This window comes from Heptranchias perlo, chromosome 23 (genome assembly GCF_035084215.1).
Source record: "Heptranchias perlo isolate sHepPer1 chromosome 23, sHepPer1.hap1, whole genome shotgun sequence".
NCBI lineage: Eukaryota > Metazoa > Chordata > Chondrichthyes > Hexanchiformes > Hexanchidae > Heptranchias > Heptranchias perlo.
In genome coordinates, this window is record NC_090347.1 from 43,830,146 (window position 1) to 43,850,549 (window position 20,404).

Below are 20,404 nucleotides of genomic sequence, written 5' to 3' on the forward strand. Positions count from 1 at the left end.
CTGCCTCCCCTTTGTAATCCAGCCTCCTTGAGATAAACTTTCCATTAGCCTTTTTGATTATTTTTGTATCTGTTCACTAGCTTTCAGTGATTTGTGTACATGGACTCCCAAATCCCTTTGCTGCTCCACAGTTCCTAGTCTCTCCATTAAGAAAATATTCCAATTTGTCTTTCTTAAATCCAAAGTGGATGACCTCACACTTCTCCAGATTGAACACCATTTGCCATAGATTTTCCCACTTATTTAATCTATCAATGTCCCTTTGTAACTTCCTGCTTCCATTTACACAACTTACAGTGCACCTAACTTGGTAGCCTTTGGTGCAGGTCGTCGGCATATGCTCGAGGTGAAACTCAATAAAACTGAATTTTAGACTGAGATGAGAACAGACCTCAGCTTTAAAACAGCTGGGTGTTCCATGAAACGAAAGTTCAATATCTCGAGCTTTGATATATTAACACTCTGCTCTAAATGTAAATTGGTGAAATGCAAATTTTAAAAATATTAGGAAAAACATCTTTGCTTAGAGAAAACTGTTTGCAATAATCTGCTCGGCAGGTCAGAACACTGTGGCTGTTCAAAATACACCTGGATACTGTGCATTAGAGTAGTGCAGAGATGAGCTTCGATGGGTCCCTGATCTTTTGTATGTTCCTATCTGAACACTCGCTGTGTATATCATTATTTTAATGCACCGCTGATCAGCTTATGCTGAATTACTAGGAATGCAGCTGGACATTGGAATTTACACACAATTACACACAGCATAAAAAACCACAGACTCAATTCAGTGTAGCATTGCACCCTCTGGTGATGGGAGAAGAGTAACAGCCTGCCAGCCATTTACATGGTGAGAGAGATTTAACTAGCCTGTGAAAAATGTAAACATATATCGATCAGCACCATTGCACAACAAAATGATGAAATAAGAATACAACGGTCCGAGTGAACAGGATTGTTGTCACCTCTGTCCCAGTCCAAAAGGAGACACTGAGCAGGATGGGGAAGGGATCGGGGGTTGACATCTGAGGTTTGCTTTGTTGCTGATGAAAATTTGAAAACATTGACGACTAAAACCTCCACATTATCTGCTCTTTTTGATATATATTAATGACCTGGACTTGGGTATAGAGGGTATAATTTCAAAGTTTGCAGATGACACAAAACTCGGAAATGTAGTAAACAATGTGGAGAATAGTAACAGACTTCAGGAGGACATAGACAGACTGGTGAAATGGGCAGACACCTGGCAGATGAAATTTAATGTAGAGAAGTGTGAAGTGATGCATTTTGGAAGGAAAATTGAGCAAAGGCAATATAAACTAAATGGTACAATTTTAAAGGGGGTACAGAAACAGAGAGACCTGGGGGCGTATGTACACAAATCTTTAATGGTGGCAGGACAAGTTGAAAAGGCTGTTAAAAAAAGCATATGGGATCCTGGGCTTTATTAATAGAAGCATAGTGTACAAAAGCAAGGAAGTTATGCTAAACCTTCATAAGTTAGTCCTCAGCTGGAATATTGCGTTCAATTCTGAGCACCACACTTTAGGAAGGATATCAAAGCCTTATAGAGGGTCAGAAGAGATTTACTAAAATGGTCCCAGGGATGAGGGACTTCAGTTATGTGGAGAGACTGGAGAAGCTGGGATTGTTCGCCTTAGTTCAGAGAAGGTTAAGGGGAGATTTGATCGAGGTGTTCAAGATCATGAATGGTTTTGATAGAGTAAATAAGGAGAAACTGTTTCCAGTGGCAGAAGCGTTGGTGACCAGAGGACACAGATTTAAGGTGATCGGCAAAAGAGCCAGAGGTGACATGAGGAAACATTTTTTTACGCAGCGAGTTGTTATGATCTGGGACGCACTGCCTGAAAGGGCGGTGGAAGCAGATTCACTCGTATCTTTCAAAAGGGAATTAGATAAATACTTGAAGGGGAAAATATTTACATAGCTATGGGGAAAGAGCAGGGGAATGGGACTAATTGGATAGCTCTTTCAAAGAGCCGGCACAGGCACGATGGGCCAAATGGCCTCCTCCTGTTCTGTACCTACTATGATACAATGATCATGAGGCACAAGAATGTGGGAAAAATGATATTCTAGGTCAAACACCAGATGGGATAGAGAGCTCCTGAATCACAGGATAATTCAAAGGTGAACAAGCTTGGGAACTGTACATGGCCGCTATCGGGAGACTGGTGGGGTGTACAGGCTCGATTCCAGGAAGGGGGAAAATCTTTCTCTGCCTCTCAATTTGGGACTAGGTTGGGGAGGCAGAAGATGGAGAGAACAGGGTTCAGAGCCCAATGATAAAAGTATCCGCTAAAGACTTGATCTCTTCTGAGTGGTATTGGGACAGGGTGTACAGTCAGTCTCAGAACTCTGTCCGAGGCTTCAGATTCTAACCTCGCAAGACGTGTGACAGGAGGGGTGGGACAGGTTTAGTTTCGTACATGGCGGGGTGGGGGATGTCTGCAAACTGCCAACGAACACAGGTGGAACGGTAAATTGACAATATACAAAAAAAACCTCACAGAAAGCTACACAGTTTCTGCTGCCTGTGGAACTCTCCCAGACAGTGTTGTGGCCTAAAGCCCTGTCCTTTGTCAGTTTGAACACAATCACTTACTAAAGAAGGGCTGCTGGAACATGCATTCAACTATGGGAAACAGTTGGAACGCTGCTTAAAATTAAAACTCATCACACTGTCTCCCACTCCAACTCATTTTTCCCCCCCAAGATTCCAAAATTGTCGAACTCTCCCTTCGATCAACATCACTAAAACAGATTATCTGGTTATTATCACATTGCTGTCGATGGGACCTCGCTGTCCGCGGGACCTCGCTGTGCGCTAAACAGGTGCCGCCTTTCCCTACATTACAACAGTGATTACACTTCAAAACGTACTTCATTGGCTGTAAAGTGCTTTGGAACGTCCTGAGGTTGTGAGAATATAAATGCACGTCTTTCTTTCTCGATGAAGAATATAAATTACAGTATCAGCGAAGAGTCCTTATATTCTGGGTGACCACGGGACTGTCTTGCCCGTGTTAGTCGCCTCCACCCGTGTTTACATCATTTATTAATATAAGAAAGATCACAGATCAGAGCCGGGCGTGGCTGAGGGATATTGTGATTTATCAGGTGCAGATACCTGTACCTGGCAACGTCATCAGGTTAATATTTAACCCCAAAAGAACCAACAAAAACTCAGGCGGAAGTGCAAACGCCAGAATCACAGTGTTTATAAGGGGAGAAGAGACTCACTGAGGAGCAGCAGCTATTTCACCGTGAATCGAACAGCCTCAGGTAGACAGGTTATCATGTATATTTCACATACTATGGTGAATGGTTATATAAAGAGTTAGAACAGACTTCCATCCAGTACTCACCCAGGTGAGTGCAGGCTAAAGGTCGCTTTGACTTTCAGTTTGTGTTGAATCAGCTGGAGAGGGGCTTATAACACAGGGGAACGGAGTTTGCGAATGAGTATGGTTCATTTTAAACGGTGAGCTCTTTACAATCCAGCTGCTGCTTGGGGAGGCGCCCAGGCCCCCAGAGGCGAACCCTGACAGGGACCATCACAAAATGCATCCCCATGGGATAGAAAGACCCAGACGCCCCAATACGGCGACGCGGCCGCGCCCCGTGTCCCGACAGGGCGACGCGGCCGCGCCCCGTGTCCCGACAGGGCGATGTCCCGTGCCCCGACGGGGCCGCACACACCTTCTACAATAACAGGGTCTATTTATTGTGATGCACTAATTGGGATTAGCAGGCCAGTTTAACACGAGCAGTACATTCCACCTCTACCGCTGAGCCCTCCACTCCCAGCCAGCAGAACATGAATCTTTCAATATTTGAAGGACATAGTGCAGCTAAAGTTAGATACATACCAGGACCTAAAAACACTTTAACCACAGGACGACACATCATTGCCCACCACCCTCACACCCGGCATGGTTCCAGAACCTCTCTCATTGTCCCTTTCCCATCTCTCTCTATCCCGCAGTATGGCCACTGATCAATCGTTGCTCCTGGACTCGGGAGTGGTCCAGGAGGTCAGGTCTTGGATGCTGAGCGACGAGTGGTCCCTGGGTTGTCTCGTGGTCATCGCCACCTTCGTCGCCATGTTTCTGATTCTTGTCTCTTTCGCCGTCACTTACGGATTCTGTTCAAGGCCAAGATCTGCAGCCAGGTCCAAGTAAACACGTGGAAACCAGACCCCAGCAACCAGACCCCGGCAACAGGAACTCCAGCAACCAGACCACGGCGTCAGGAGCCCCAGCAACCAGACCACGGCAACAGGAGCCCCAGCAACCAGACCCCGGCAACAGGAACTCTAGCAACCAGACCCCGGCAACAGGAGCCCCGGCAACCAGACCCCGGCAACAGGAGCCCCGGCAACAGGAACTCTCGCAATAACCGGACCCCAGCAACAAGAACCTCAACGAGACCCCAGCAACAGTAACACCCACGCCTGCAAGACCTTGGAAAAAGCATCTCCAGTACACCTTTAAATAGACACTACCCACCAATACCAAGGAGATAGCCTATCCACCAGAAACGACCCAACAACACAGAGGACACTGCACTGTCCAGGCTCCCACCACTTGCAGTGGACAGAAGAGATGTAAATCTGTCCTGCAATTTATATATTTAGAAAATAAACCTGGAAAAATGCACAGCTTTTCATGAACATATATCAGCCCATTCCACAGCGTTCTAATGACATACACTATATGCTGATCAATATTCTACTGATGAACACCATATGCTGATCAATATTCTACTGACGAACACCGTATACAGATCAATATTCTACTGATGAACACCGTATACAGATCAATATTCTACTGATGAACACCGTATACAGATCAATATTCTACTGATGAACACCGTATGCTGATCAATATTCTACTGATGAACACCGTATACAGATCAATATTCTACTGATGAACACCATATGCTGATCAATATTCTACTGATGAACACCGTATACAGATCAATATTCTACTGATGAACACTGTATACAGATCAATATTCTACTGATGAACACTGTATACAGATCAATATTCTACTGATGAACACCGTATACAGATCAATATTCTACTGATGAACACTGTACAGATCAATATTCTACTGATGAACACTGTACTGATCAATATTCTACTGATGAACAATGTATACTGATCAATATTCTACTGATGAACAATGTATACTGATCAATATTCTACTGATATACACTGTATACTGATCAATATTCTACTGATATCACTGTATACTAATCAATATTCCACTGATATTCACTGTATACTGATCAATATTCTACTGATGAACAATGTATACAGATCAATATTTTACTGATGCACACTGTATAATGATCAATATTCTACTGATATACACCGTATACTGATCAATATCCAGCATTTATTGCCCATCCCTAATTGCCCTTGAGAAGTTGGTGGTGAGCCGCCTTCTTGAACCACTGTGGTCCATGTGGTGAAGGTTCTCCCACAGTGCTGTTAGGAAGGGAGTTCCAGGATTTTGACCCAGCGATGATGAAGGAACGGCGATATATTTCCAAGTCGGGATGGTGTGTGACTTGGAGGGGAACGTGCAGGTGGTGGTGTTCCCATGTGCCTGCTGCTCTTGTCCTTCTAGGTGGTAGAGTTCATGGGTTTGGGAGATGCTACCGAAGAAGCCTTGGCGAGTTGCTGCAGTGCATCCTGTAGATGGTACACACTGCAGCCACAGTGCGCCGGTGGTGAAGGGAGTGAATGTTTAGGGTGGTGGATGGGGTGCCAATCAAACGGGTTGCCTTGTCCTGGATGGTGTCGAGCTTCTTGAGTGTTGTTGGAGCCGCACTTAACCAGGCAAGTGGAGAGTATTCCATCACACTCCTGACTTGTGCCTTGTAGATGGTGGAAAGGCTTTGGGGAGTCAGGAGGTGAGTCACTCGCCGCAGAATACCCAGCCTCTGACCTGCTCTTGTAGCCACAGTATTTATATGGCTGGTCCAGTTAAGTTTCTGGTCAATGGTGACCCCCAGGATGTTGATGGTAGCGGATTCGGCGATGGTAATGCCGTTGAATGTCAAGGGGAGGTGGTTAGACTGTCTCTTGTTGGAGATGGTCATTGCCTGGCACTTGTCTGGCGCGAATGTTACTTGCCACTTATGAGCCCAAGCCTGGATGTTGTCCAGGTCTTGCTGCATGCGGGCTCGGACTGCTTCATTATCTGAGGGGTTGCAAATGGAACTGAACACTGTGCAATCATCAGCAAACATCCCCACTTCTGACCTTATGATGGAGGGAAGGTAAAGGTGGATTGATGAAGCAGCTAAAGATGGTTGGGCCTAGGATACTGCCCTGAGGAACTCCTGCAGCAATGTCCTGGGGCTGAGATGATTGGCCTCCAACAACCACTACCATCTTCTCTTGTGCTAGGTGTGACTCCAGCCACTGGAGACTTTTCCCCCTGATTCCCAATTACTTCAATTTTACTAGGGCTCCTTAGTGCTACACTCGGTCAAATGCTGCCTTGATGTCAAGGGCAGTCACTCTCACCTCTCCTCTGGAATTCAGCTCTTTTGTCTATGTTTGGACCAAGGCTGTAATGAGGTCTGGAGCCGAGTGGTCCTGGCGGAACCCAAACTGAGCATTGGTGAGCAGGTTATTGGTGAGTAAGTGCCGCTTGATAGCATTGTCGACGACACCTTCCATCACTTTGCTGATGATTGAGAGTAGACTGATGGGGCGGTAATTGGCCGGATTGGATTTGTCCTGCAACTCACTCCTGGTACCCACTATTTGCATAAAAAAGACCCTAACCCCCCGATTCGATTCCAGCCTTTGACTCCCAGTTATCCATTATTCTATATATAAACCGCGCCGCCACCACCGCCCCCCGACAATCCCTCGATTAGATTCAAGTCTGTAACTCATTCCCGGGTATCCATTATTCTATATTTAAACCATCCATCCTCTCGATTAGATTCCAGCCTGTAACTTGCCCACAGGTATCTGTTACTAAGCAAGAAGTGCAGGACACACAGGAAACTGAAGCACTTACCCTGGCTGCTCACAGAAAGAAACCAGAGTTCCAAACCCAACCATGGCGGATTTGTCGGAGCTTCTTACAGAGCCTCTCTTACTCTACGAGAAACACAAGAAAATAATTGAAGTAAAACACGAAGAGTAACAAAATCAGAGTGCCCAGATTCTCGGCACATTCAGAAAACGAGCAGCCAAATAATCCACACAGCAGCGTCGCTGACGGGACGGACATGCAATCACCAAAGGCGAGGTGAAGGAGGGGGTGGGACGCAAGCCAAAGGGGGAGGCGGGCGCGAGTCAGAGAAAGAGAGAGGGTGGGGGAGCGGGCGGGGGGTTCTAGTGCATGAGGAGGCGCAAAGCGGGTCATGAGAAGCATGTAAGTGCCTCAGGGCGAACTGGCAGAAAAGACACCTCAGCATGAAAGGCCAGGTGGGATGTGGAGGGTGCATGAGCGAGCAAGATGAAGAAATGCACAGAGACAATGAAAGCAAAGATATCAAGGGCAAGAAAAAAGAAGACAGCAAGAGGAAAGCGAGAACGGGGTAGTCTTCGAGTCGGCAAACCGAAGGAGAAGACTGGACAGAATAGCAGGATGCTAATTTGAAAGATTGGTACTTCTGTGAATAACTCTGTAGCCTGGTACCTGGCTCTGAGCGATCTCCTTCTTGATCAGGAAGTTGATGTTATCTCGGTCAATCCTGGAGTAATAGATTCGGCAGTACGAGGGCTTCCCATCTCTCCCTGCTCGACCAGATTCTTGGTAATAAGCGGCCATCGACTTTGCGATATTCCAGTGGGCAACAAACCTGCAGAGATTCAAACAGAGCTGGTCACCAGCAACACCCAGCGCTCAGAGATCGTCCGTCACCAGCAACACCCAGCAATCAGAGACCATCCATCACCAGCAACACCCAACAATCAGAGACCGTCAATCACCAGCAACACCCAGCGCTCAGAGACAGTCCATCACCAGCAACACCCAGCAATCAGAGACCGTCCGTCACCAGCAACACCCAGCGCTCAGAGACCGTCCATCACCAGCAACACCCAGCAATCAGAGACCGTCCGTCACCAGCAACACCCAGCAATCAGAGACCGTCCATCACCAGCAACACCCAGCAATCAGAGACCGTCCGTCACCAGCAACACCCAGCAATCAGAGACCGTCCGTCACCAGCAACACCCAGCGCTCAGAGACCGTCCATCACCAGCAACACCCAGCGCTCAGAGACAGTCCGTCACCAGCAACACCCAGCAATCAAAGACAGTCCGTCACCAGCAACACCCAGCGCTCAGAGACTGTCCATCACCAGCAACACCCAGCAATCAGAGACCGTCCATCACCAGCAACACCCAGCAATCAGAGACCGTCCGTCACCAGCAACACCCAGCAATCAGAGACCGTCCGTCACCAGCAACACCCAGCAATCAGAGACCGTCCGTCACCAGCAACACCCAGCAATCAGAGACCGTCCGTCACCAGCAACACCCAGCGCTCAGAGACCGTCCATCACCAGCAACACCCAGCGCTCAGAGACCGTCCATCACCAGCAACACCCAGCGCTCAGAGACCGTCCGTCACCAGCAACACCCAGCAATCAGAGACCGTCCATCACCAGCAACACCCAGCGCTCAGAGACAGTCCGTCACCAGCAACACCCAGCAATCAGAGACCGTCCATCACCAGCAACACCCAGCGCTCAGAGACAGTCCGTCACCAGCAACACCCAGCAATCAGAGACCGTCCGTCACCAGCAACACCCAGCAATCAGAGACCGTCCATCACCAGCAACACCCAGCAATCAGAGACCGTCCGTCACCAGCAACACCCAGCAATCAGAGACCGTCCGTCATCAGCAACACCCAGCGCTCAGAGACCGTCCATCACCAGCAACACCCAGCAATCAGAGACCGTCCGTCACCAGCAACACCCAGCAATCAGAGACCGTCCGTCACCAGCAACACCCAGCGCTCAGAGACCGTCCATCACCAGCAACACCCAGCAATCAGAGACCGTCCATCACCAGCAACACCCAGCAATCAGAGACCGTCCATCACCAGCAACACCCAGCGCTCAGAGACTGTCCGTCACCAGCAACACCCAGCGCTCAGAGACAGTCCATCATCAGCAACACCCAGCGCTCAGAGACTGTCCGTCACCAGCAACACCCAGCGCTCAGAGACAGTCCATCATCAGCAACACCCAGCGCTCAGAGAAGTTTGAGGGGAGATTAAATAGGTGTTCAAAATTATGAAGGGTTTTAATAGAGTAAATAAGGAAAAGTGTTTCCAGTGGCAGAAGGGTCGGTAAGCAGAGGGCACAGATTTAAGATCATTGGCAAGAGAACCATGGGAGAGATGAGGAGAAATTTCTTTTATTGAGTGAGTTATGATCTGGAATGCACTGCCTGAAACGATGGTGGAAACAGATTCAATTGTAGCTTTCAAACGGGAATTGGACATATACTTGAAGGGAGAAAATTTGCAGGGCTATGGGGAAAGAGCAGGGGAGTGGGACTAATTGGATAGCTCTTTCAAAGAGCCGGCACAGGCATGATGGGCTAAATGGCCTCCTGCTGTGCTGCAAGATTCAATAAACACCTGGCGCTCAGGGACAGCCCGCCGCCGCCGGGACCCGGCTCTCACAGCCCGCCGCCGCCGGGACCCGGCTCTCACAGCCCGCCGCCGCCGGGACCCGGCTCTCACAGCCCGCCGCCGCCGGGACCCGGCTCTCACAGCCCGCCGCCGCCGGGACCCGGCTCTCACAGCCCGCCGCCGCCGGGACCCGGCTCTCACAGCCCGCCGCCGCCGGGACCCGGCTCTCACAGCCCGCCGCCGCCGGGACCCGGCTCTCACAGCCCGCCGCCGCCGGGACCCGGCTCTCACAGCCCGCCGCCGCCGGGACCCGGCTCTCACAGCCCGCCGCCGCCGGGACCCGGCTCTCACAGCCCGCCGCCGCCGGGACCCGGCTCTCACAGCCCGCCGCCGCCGGGACCCGGCTCTCACAGCCCGCCGCCGCCGGGACCCGGCTCTCACAGCCCGCCGCCGCCGGGACCCGGCTCTCACAGCCCGCCGCCGCCGGGACCCGGCTCTCACAGCCCGCCGCCGCCGGGACCCGGCTCTCACAGCCCGCAACTATCTTCGCGTCTCTCAGAGACGGCTGGTAATTGGTAACACCCATCACACGCACTGTCAGTAACCAGCATCAATCTGCACTCCGACAAGCTGGTGAAATTCAGCCAGTGACCCGCAACACTAGCTGGCCTTGAACCAGCAATATCAACAGCCAAAAACAGCTGCTGCTGCGTCCCTGGGCTACACACAACTGACACTCGCTCCCCAGGATCCCAGACCAAACACGTATTGCATGACGTGACGATTAACACTGACCTCATGAAACTGAATAATTTACACGACCTACAGCCTGGATAATCTTTCGTGAATAACTGATCGTTCCCCATGGAGAGCTAGTAACCAGTTATCGGTAACCACAAACACGCACAGCTTCTCAGGAGATCGAACGGCCAATAAAGAGCTAGATTGTGTAATTCCGGGTTTTGGTTACTGCTGATGTTGATGATCGAAAGCCAGACGTCAAATGAGATTTGCGATTGCTGCATTGAAACAGATTCTGAGCACGTTCACCATTAGACTCACCTCATGCGTACCCACAGCATTAATAATTTAGAAACACCTGTCTGGGCAAAAGGTGGTAGCTCTCGATCGTAATGCCTCTCGTCATCATTCCGTGCTGGTTCCTCAGGTGCCATCCAACCGCCCTGGACAGAGGACCCTCACTATCTCACTGTTACAACAGCACGCCCACCCAACAGTGATTCCGACAGACACCCCCCTCCCCCACTGATGGCACTCACCTGACATTAGCCTTGTCCACACCCATCCCAAAGCTGATGGTTGCCACGATCACAGGCACTTTGCCCACCATCCACTCCTGCTGAACTGTAGAACGTTCTGAATTCTTTAGCCCTGTAGGTACACAACCGACACACAGGATTCAGCTCCCGAACGCGAAGTGCCTGCTGAGAGACCTCCCTCTGCTCAAACATCTCTGCAGGTTGGGGGATCAATTTTCTACGCTGGAACACGCACCGCGTGTGTAGCTCGTTTTATTTCATAGAATCATACAGCACTGAAGGAGGCCATTCGGACCATCCTGCCTGTGCCGGCTCTTTGAAAGAGCTATTCAATTAGTCCCACTCCCACCTCTCTTTCCCCATAGCCCTGCAAATTTTTCCTTTTTAATTATAGATCCAATTCCCTTTTGAAAGTTACTGCTGAATTTGTTTCCACCACCCTTTCAGACAGTGCATTCCAGATCGGGATATTTTTGATTGAAGATTTAATTTTCCACACTCACTTTTCTCCCTTCCTCTCCTAAAGGCACTGACTCCTGTTGGGTACAGTTCCACACTTACCGGCAGCTCACGAGTTAGAATGTCAACAGACTATTCGACCATGCAGGTGGCATCACGGCTGAGCCTGATTGTGCTCTCATTCAATATAATTTCCAACAGGGGGTCACTGAACTACAATGGCAGTAAAAGCCCCAGCTGATTGTTCCCCTCCCTAACTCTAAAGCACTGAGGCCATTTGCAGCATCCTAACAGACACCCACGCTGGAACCAGCTAATGGAGTGTTGATTAAGAATCAAACCCCCAAGGCTTTGATCTGCACAGCTCAGTACCTCACTGGGCAATGCTTTCATCTGCTCTGTCATCAGCGTAGGGTTTAGAAACATAAGCAGAAAATGGCTAACACAGGCATCACGGGCAGATGAAGTTAATCATCTTTTAGTACGGGCGGAGGCTGTCCGGAGTCACTACGGGCGGAGGCTGTCCGGAGTCACTACGGGCGGAGGCTGTCCGGAGTCACTACGGGCGGAGGCTGTCCGGAGTCACTACGGGCGGAGGCTGTCCGGAGTCACTACGGGCGGAGGCTGTCCGGAGTCACTACGGGCGGAGGCTGTCCGGAGTCACTACGGGCGGAGGCTGTCCGGAGTCACTACGGGCGGAGGCTGTCCGGAGTCACTACGGGCGGAGGCTGTCCGGAGTCACTACGGGCGGAGGCTGTCCGGAGTCACTACGGGCGGAGGCTGTCCGGAGTTAGTTCGGAGTTAGTACGTGCAGACAGTCACCTAGTACAACTGACTTTTGCTGAGACAATACAGACAGGAGACAATACTGCACCAAGTCCCGTTCATCCATCATTCCTGTGCTCACTGGCCTACATTGGCTCCCAGTCCACCAACACCTCAAATTTAAAATTCTCATCCTAGTGTTCAAATCCCTCCACGGCCTCACCCCTCCCTATCTCTGTAACCCCCTCCAGCCCTACAACCCTTCGCAATCTGCATCCTTCAGTTATAGCCTCAAATGCATCCCCGATTTTCTTCGCTCCACCACTGGCGGCCGTGCCTTCAGCTGCCTAGGCCCCAGGCTCTGGAATTCCCTTCCTAAACCTCTCTGCCTCTCTATCCTCCTTAAAACCTACCTCTTTGACCAAGCTTTTGGTCACCTGTCCTAATATGTTTTATGTTGCTTGGTGTCAAATTATGTTTGATTACGCTCCTGTGAAGCGCCTTGGAAAGTTTTACTACGTTAAAGGCACTATGTAAAAGCAAGTTGTTGTTATGCCAGTTAGAAAAGGGATGAGCTCAGTTGGCACTCAACCTTGAGAATTACCAATAAGGATGGGGCCTAGCCGCAACTCTAGTTTCACGCTGAAACTGTCAAAAAGTCAGAGGCCTGTCTGGTGCCATAAGTGAGTATACAAGTTAGTTTATCCTGGTGGCCTATGTGCAGCTTGGAGGTTCATCCAACAGGTTGTCTGTTTGTAAGTATATAGACATATACGTAAGTATATAGACATATATCACGTGCTTGTTTACTATGATTGATGAATAGGATAAGGCAGATGCTAAATCTTACATTTCTTAATAAAGTATTGAAGTTGCTGAAACTAGGCTCTTGAACCTATTAATTAATAAGATAAGGCAAAGCCTAAATCTTACAATCAGAGGCCCACAAGGTTAGCCAAAGTCACCTTACACTATGGACTTCAATCTGTCTTGAAGGTTTTCAACCGTTGAGGTAGATTCCCACCTCAGTGCAGTCTTCTGTATCGATCAAGATAGTGCCACAGTAACAGCCCCCTTCTTCACTGACAGAAATTTGGTCAAGTGGTTACTTAAGCCTTCGGACCCTCTACAGGCTTTGACTGGGACGGGAGTGTTACTGTCTCCAACAAGGTGTACGGACAGGGTCCCGGACCACCACCATTGGGATATACATTCCAAGGCTTTTACATGAAGTGGCTTTGGGAAGACTTCACCCCGCTCTCTGTAGACCTAAGAACACCACTGCCTTTAATTAGCACGAATTAACAAATCCCTGCAGACAGGCCACAGGATGGCTTGTGAGGGAAAACAAAAAATATTACAATGATGCAGTAAGGGTGCTCTTCAGAGCTTGGGGCTGAGTTATATTGTTGGGATAGTGTAGAGGGAGCTTTACTCTGTATCATAGAATCATAGAAAATTTACGGCACAAGAGGAGGCCATTCGGCCCATCGTGTCCGCGCTGGCAGAAAATGAGCCACCCAGCCTAATCCCACTTTCCAGCACTTGGTCCATAGCCCTGTAGGTTACGGCACTTCAGGTGCACATCCAGGTACTTTTTAAATGAGTTGAGGGTTTCTGCCTCCACCACCCTCTCAGGCAGTGAGTTCCAGACCCCCATCATCCTCTGGGCGAAATTGTTTTTCCTCAGCTCCCCTCTAATCCTTCTACTAATCACTTTAAATCTATGCCCCCTGGTTATTGACCTCTCTGCTAAGGGAAATAGGTCCTTCCTATCCACTCTATCCAGGCCCCTCATAATTTTGTACATCTCAATTAAATCACCCCTCAGCCTCTGCTATTCCAAAGAGAACAACCCCAGCCTATCCAATCTTTCCTCATAGCTAAAATTCTCCAGTCCTGGCAACGACCTTGTAAATCTCCTTTGTATCCTCTCTAGTGCAATTACATCCTTCCAGTAATGTGGTGACCAGAACTGTACGCAGTACTCAAGCTGTGGCCTAACTCGTGTTTTATACAGTTCCAGCATAACATCCCTGCTCTTATCGTCTGTGCCTTGGCTAATAAAGGAAAGTATCCCGTATGCCTTCTTAACCACCTTATCTACCTGTCCTGCTACCTTCAAGGATCTGCCTTCAGGCACTCCAAGGTCCCTCTGTTCCTCTAAACCTCTCTGTATTCTCCCATTTATTGTGTACTCCCCCTTGCCTTGTTTGCCCTCCCCAAATGCATTACCTCACACTTCTCCGGATTGAATTCCATTTGTTACTTTTCTGCCCACCTGACCAGTCCATTGATATCTTCCTGCAGTCTACAGCTTTCCTCCTCACTATCAACCACATGGCCAATTTTTGTATCATCTGCAAACTTCTTAAATGTAGGGGGCATGATTAAGTCCAAATCATTAATATATATCAGAAAAAGCAAGGGACCTAGTACTGAGCCCTGCGGAGCTTCATTGGAAACAGCCTTCTAGTCACAAAAACCGTCGACCATTATCCTTTTGCTTCCTGCCACTGAACCAATTTTGGATCCAACTGGCCACTCTCCCTTGGATCCCATGGGCTTGTACTTTTTTGATCAGTCTGCCATGTGGGACCTTGTCAAAAGCTTTGCTAAAATCCGTGTAGACTACATCAAATGCACTACCCTCATCGACCCTCCTTGTTACTTCCTCAAAAAATTCAATCATGTTAGTCAGACACGACCTTCCCTTAACAAATCCATGTTGACGGTCCTTGATTACAGTGCCTTTCTAAGTAACGGTTTATCCTGTCCCTCAGAATTGATTCCAATAATTTGCCCACCACCAAGGTTACGCTGACTGGCCTATAATTACTCGGTCTATCCCTCGCTCCCTTTTAAACAACGGTACAACATTAGCAGTCCTCCAATCCTCCGGCATCACACCTGTATCCAGTCAAGGAGCATGCAGGGTAAGATAGGGCAGAAAAGGAAAGCTTATGTCAGACACCGAGAGCTCAATGCTACAGAAAGCCTAGAGGAGTATAAAAAGTGCAGGGGTGAAATTAAAAAGGAAATTAGGAAAACAAAGACAGGGCTTGAAAAAGTATTGGCAAGTAAAATCAAGGAAAACCCAAAGATGTTTTATAAATACATTAAGAGCAAGAGGATAATTAAGGAAAGAGTAGGGCCTATTAAAGACCAAAGAGGTAACCTGTGTGTGGAGGCGGAAGATGTGGGTATCCAGGGAGAATTGGAAAATGATGGTCAGAGCCTCCGCTATTTCCTCCCTTGCTTCTTTTAACAGCCTGGGATACATTTCATGTGGCCCTGGTGATTTATCTACTTTCAAAGATGCTAATCCCCTTAATACTTCCTCTCTCATTAAGTTTATCCCATCCAATATTTCACACTCCTCCTCCTTAACTACAATGTCTGCATCGTCCCCCACTTTTGTGAAGACAGACGCAAAGTATTCATTAAGAACCATACCCACATCTTCCGCCTCCACACACAGGTTACTTTTTTGGTCTCTAATAGGCCTCACTCTTTCCTTAGTTATCCTCTTGCTCTTTATGTATTTATAAAACATATTCGAGTTTTCCTTGATTTTATTTGCCAATACTTTTTCAAGCCCTGTCTTTGTTTTCCTAATTTCACCCCCTGCACTTTTTATACTCCGAGGCTTTCTGTAGTATTGAGTTCTCGTTGTCTGACATAAGCTTTCCTTTTCCGCCTTATCTTACCCTGTATGCTCCTTGACATCCAGGGGGCTCTAGATTTGGAAGGCCCACCCTTCTTCTTTGTGGGAACGTGTTTACTCTGCACCCCTTGAATCACCCCCTTGAATGCCTCCCACTGCTCTGACACTGATTTACCTTCAAGTAGCTGTTTCCAGTCCACTTTTGCTCAATCATTTCTTAGTTTAGTAAAATTGGCCTTTCCCCATTTGAGAACTTTAACTCCTGTTCTATCGTTGTGCTGTTCCTAATCTATGCTAAAACTAACTGAATTATAATCACTACCACCAAAATGCTCTCCCACTGATACTCCTTCCACCTGCCCAGCTTCATTCCCTAAAACTAAATCCAGAAATGCCCTCTCTCTTGTGGGCTTGCTATGTACTGGCTAAAAAAAGTTCTCCTGAATGCAATTTAAGAATTTTGTGCCCTCTATACCCTTCACACTATTTGTGTCCCAGTTAATATTAGGGTAGTTGAAATCCTCTACTATTACGGCCCTACTGTTTTTGCACTTCTCAGAAATTTGCCTACATATTTGCTCTTCTAACTCCCTCTGACTGTTTGGGGGTCTATAGTACACTCCCAGCAATGTGACTGCCCCTTTTTTGTTCCTTAGCTCAACCCATATGGCCTTGTTTGATGATCCTTCTAACATATCATCCTTCCTCACAGCTGTAATTGTTTCTTTAACCAAAATTTCCAATCCCCCCTCCTTTTTTATCTCCTTCTCTATCTCGTCTGAAAATCCTGTAACCAGGAATGCTGAGCTGCCATTCCTACCCCTCTTTAAGCCATGTTTCTGTAATAACTAAGATATTGTACTGCCACGTGTCTAACTGTGCCCTCAGCTCATCTGCCTTATTCACTATACTCCTTGCACTGAGGTATATACCACCAAGCACTGCCAAACTCTCTTGCTGTTTATTTTCTAACCTTGGTTCTTCTGCCTTCCTAAGTCACATACTAATTTTCTGTCTTCTATCTCCAGTTCTGATTCTGTCCCATCTGAATCTACACCCAGGTTCCCATCCTCCTGCCAAGCTAGCTTAAACCCTCCCAACAGCACTAGCAAACCTCCCCGCAAGGATATTGAACCCTACACATCAACATTCCCAACGATCCACTGTTCAGTGTCTACAGGCTTTTTAATGTCAAGTTAGTGGAATATGCTGCAACCCTGTAAATTAACCCTTTATAAACTCAGTGTGACCTTATATCAGTAACATATATAACTTAATCCAAAAACCGCCCCTCAACAGGTAGAAATCCCAATATGATACATCATTTGATACATTCAAGTTGGCTCCTGGCACAATGCATCTTTAGTGTTTTCATCTGTGCTCCTTACCTGCGTGATACGCCTTGGCTTCCACCCCTCTGTGCGTCAGTTCCTCTGCTACCTCTTGACACGAGTCCCTGGTCCGACAGTAAACTATGCCACAGCCATCAAACCGCTGCAAGGGAAGAATTGCATTAACAGAGCGATTTACTGTCAGACACATGCCCCATTAAGAGTGACATTGAAGCAAATTAACACAGAAGCGTAGGAACAGCCCCTCGAGCCTGTCCCACCATTCAATTAGATCATGGCTGATCTGTATTTGAACTCCATTTACCCGCCTTAGGTGCCTACGTACCTCCATATCCCTTGATAACCTTATCTAACAAAAATCTATTGATCTCAGTCTTGAAAGCTACAAATGACCAGCAATATCCACAGCCTTTTGGTGAGGGGAGGAGATTTCCAGGTTTCCACTACCTTTTGTGTAAAAAAAAGTGCATCTTGATTTCACGCCTGAATGGCCTAGCTCTAATTTTAAGGTTATGCCCCCTAGTTCTGGATTCCCACACCAGAAGGAATAGTTTCTCTCTATTTTTCGTATCAAATCCCTTTATCATTTTAAACACCTCGATCAAATCTCCCCTAAAGCTTCTAAACTCAAGGGAATACGAGCCAAATTTACGCGACCTGTCCTCATAATTTAACCCTTTAAACCCTGGTATAATTCTGGTGAATCTGGGGGAGGGGGCAGGGGAGATGTCAAAGATCATCCGGGATCGCTGCATCTGATCACTATCCACCCTGAAGGGGTGCGCTTGTGATGCCCACACAGCTGATCAGCCCACCACCACTTGCCGTCTAATCTCACATGAAGAATGGTTATTTGGTGATGAGGAGAGGAATCAGCACCTTAGCAAGAGTCGGCACTTTAAGGGGAGAGATAACACAAAGTCAGCTCCTACACACCCCTGCAGAATTCTTCTGCCCCAGAGTCTGCTCACAGAATTCCTTCAGATTTACGTAGGGTTGTTTCAGGATCTCCTTGAAGAGAACATTGTAGAACAGGTTTGCTCTGAAGCTAGGACTCCTGAAGACCGCGATGGGTTCCTTCAGATGGAGGGAAGCCACAATGTCCTCCTGCACTTGCTGAGGGGCTGTAGCAGTCAGAGCCACGCAGGGGACGCTGGTAATCTTGCTGCGTAAAGACCCCAGTTTGAGGTAATCGGGTCGGAAGTCGTGACCCCACTGCGACACGCAATGCGCTTCATCGATGACCAGATACGATAGAAGCTTCCGGGCCAGCAGGGAGTCGATGACGGGACGCATGGTGCCAGAGGCTGCCATCTCGGGGGTGATGTAGAGCAGTTTGATGCTGGGCTTCTCACAGCCCAGGTCAGACAGGACCGTCTTCCGCTCCTCAAGGGACAGCTTGGAATTCAGGGAGCATGCTTGGATATTCAGCACACGCAGGTGCTCAATCTGATCCTGTGGAAGGAAAAGATATTAAACCTATATCACAGACACACCGACATTAAACACTGTACACCCTGCAGGGTACCCCCCAGGCACAAACATTAAACACTGTACACCCTGCAGGGTACCCCCCAGGCACAAACATTAAACATTGTACACCCTGCAGGGTACCCCCCCAGGCACAAACATTAAACACTGTACACCCTGCAGGGTACCAACCCCCAGACATACAGACATTAAACACTATGTTTTGAAATCCGCAGTGGTTGCCAAAAATACCGCAGAGGGGGCTTGTGGGAGGGTAAGAACATTCCAGGTACATAAGAGTTGGGCCTGGTGTTTAGCCAAGATACCCTGTCAGGTTACTGTGGTTGACACTGAGCTGGCCTCTGCTAGACCTGATCCAGTAATTTCACTGTCACCCACTGCAAGTTGGGAAATAGCCAGTACTAAACTCACCTGAATAAGAGCGATCAGCGGAGAGATCACTATGGTGACACCGTCAGCGAGCACAGCTGGTAACTGGTAACATAGCGACTTCCCCGCTCCTGTTGGCATGCAGATAAAGACATCCTTATCACCTGCAAAGAGAACAGAGGCCAGTTCATCCTCAGCCCAGCTCCTACTATTTTTAAAATTTATTCATGAGATGTGGGTGTCACTGGCAATGTCAGCATTTATTGCCCATCCCTAATTGCCCTTGAGAAGGTGGTGGTGAGCCGCCTTCTTGAACCGCTGCAGTCCGTGAGCTAAAGGTATTCCCACCATGCTGTTAGGTAGAGAGTTCCAGGATTTTGACCCAGCGACGATGAAGGAACGGCGATATATTTCCAAGTCAGGATGGTGTGTGACTTAGAAAGGAACGTGCAGGTGGTGGCGTTCAGGGTACCTTGGCTAAACTCTAGGCCTGCTGCCCTTGTCCTTCTAGGTGGCAGAGGTTGCGGGTTTGGGAGGTGCTGTCGAAGAAGCCTTGGCGGGTTGCTGCAGTGCATCTTGTAGATGATACACACTGCAGCCACGGTGCGCTGGTGGTGGATGGGGTGCCAATCAAGCGGGCTGCTTTGTCCTGGATGGTGTCGAGCTTCTTGAGTGTTGTTGGAGCTGCACTCATCCAGGCAAGTGGAGAGTATTCCATCACACTTGTGCCTTGTAGATAGTGGAAAGGCTTTGGGGAGTCAGGTGGTGAGTCACTCACCGCAGAATACCCAAGCCTACCCTGCTCTTGTAGCCACAGTATTTATGTGGCTGGTCCAGTTAGGTTTCTGGTCAATGGTGATCTCCAGGATGTTGATGGTGGGAGATTCGGCGATGGCAATGCCGTTGAATGTCAAGGGGAGGTGGTTAGACTCTCTCTTGTTGGAGATGGTCATTGCCTGGCGCGAATGTTATTTGCCACTCATCAGCCCAAGCCTGGATGTCGTCCAGGTCTTGCTGCATGCAGGCACAGACTGCTTCATTATCTGAGGGGTTGCGAATGGAACTGAACACTGCAATCATCAGTGAACATCCCCATTTCTGACCTTCTGATGGAGGGAAGCTCACTGATGAAGCAGCTGAAGTTGGCTGAGCCTAGGACACTCCTCCAGCGATGTCCTACTTGCATTTATATAGTGTCCCAAGGCGCTTCAAAGGAGCATTATCAGAAAACGTTGACACCGAGCCAAAGGAGACGACATTAGGATAGGTGACCAAATGCTTGGTCAAAAAGATAGATTTTAAGGAGCATCCTAAAGGAGGAGAGAGGTAGAGAAGCGAAGAGGTTAAGGGAGGGAATCCCAGAGCTTT

General features: G+C 48.4%; 1 protein-coding gene across 4 annotated transcripts in view; it reads right to left on the reverse strand.

Moving 5' to 3' along the window:
* recql5 (RecQ helicase-like 5) overlaps positions 1–20,404 on the reverse strand; it is a 112,842-nt gene that overhangs the window by 67,954 nt on the left and 24,484 nt on the right. For 3 of the 4 annotated variants that reach the window (XM_068004386.1, XM_068004390.1, XM_068004388.1), the window contains exons 2-7: positions 19,079–19,200; positions 18,113–18,631; positions 17,213–17,318; positions 10,934–11,045; positions 7,702–7,864; positions 7,075–7,157 (exon numbers count right to left, since the gene is read on the reverse strand). In XM_068004386.1, coding sequence (XP_067860487.1) covers positions 7,075–7,157; positions 7,702–7,864; positions 10,934–11,045; positions 17,213–17,318; positions 18,113–18,631; positions 19,079–19,200 — 1,105 coding nt within the window. The remainder of the gene's footprint in view (positions 1–7,074; positions 7,158–7,701; positions 7,865–10,933; positions 11,046–17,212; positions 17,319–18,112; positions 18,632–19,078; positions 19,201–20,404) is intronic. The other variant, XM_068004387.1, reaches the window with a different exon arrangement.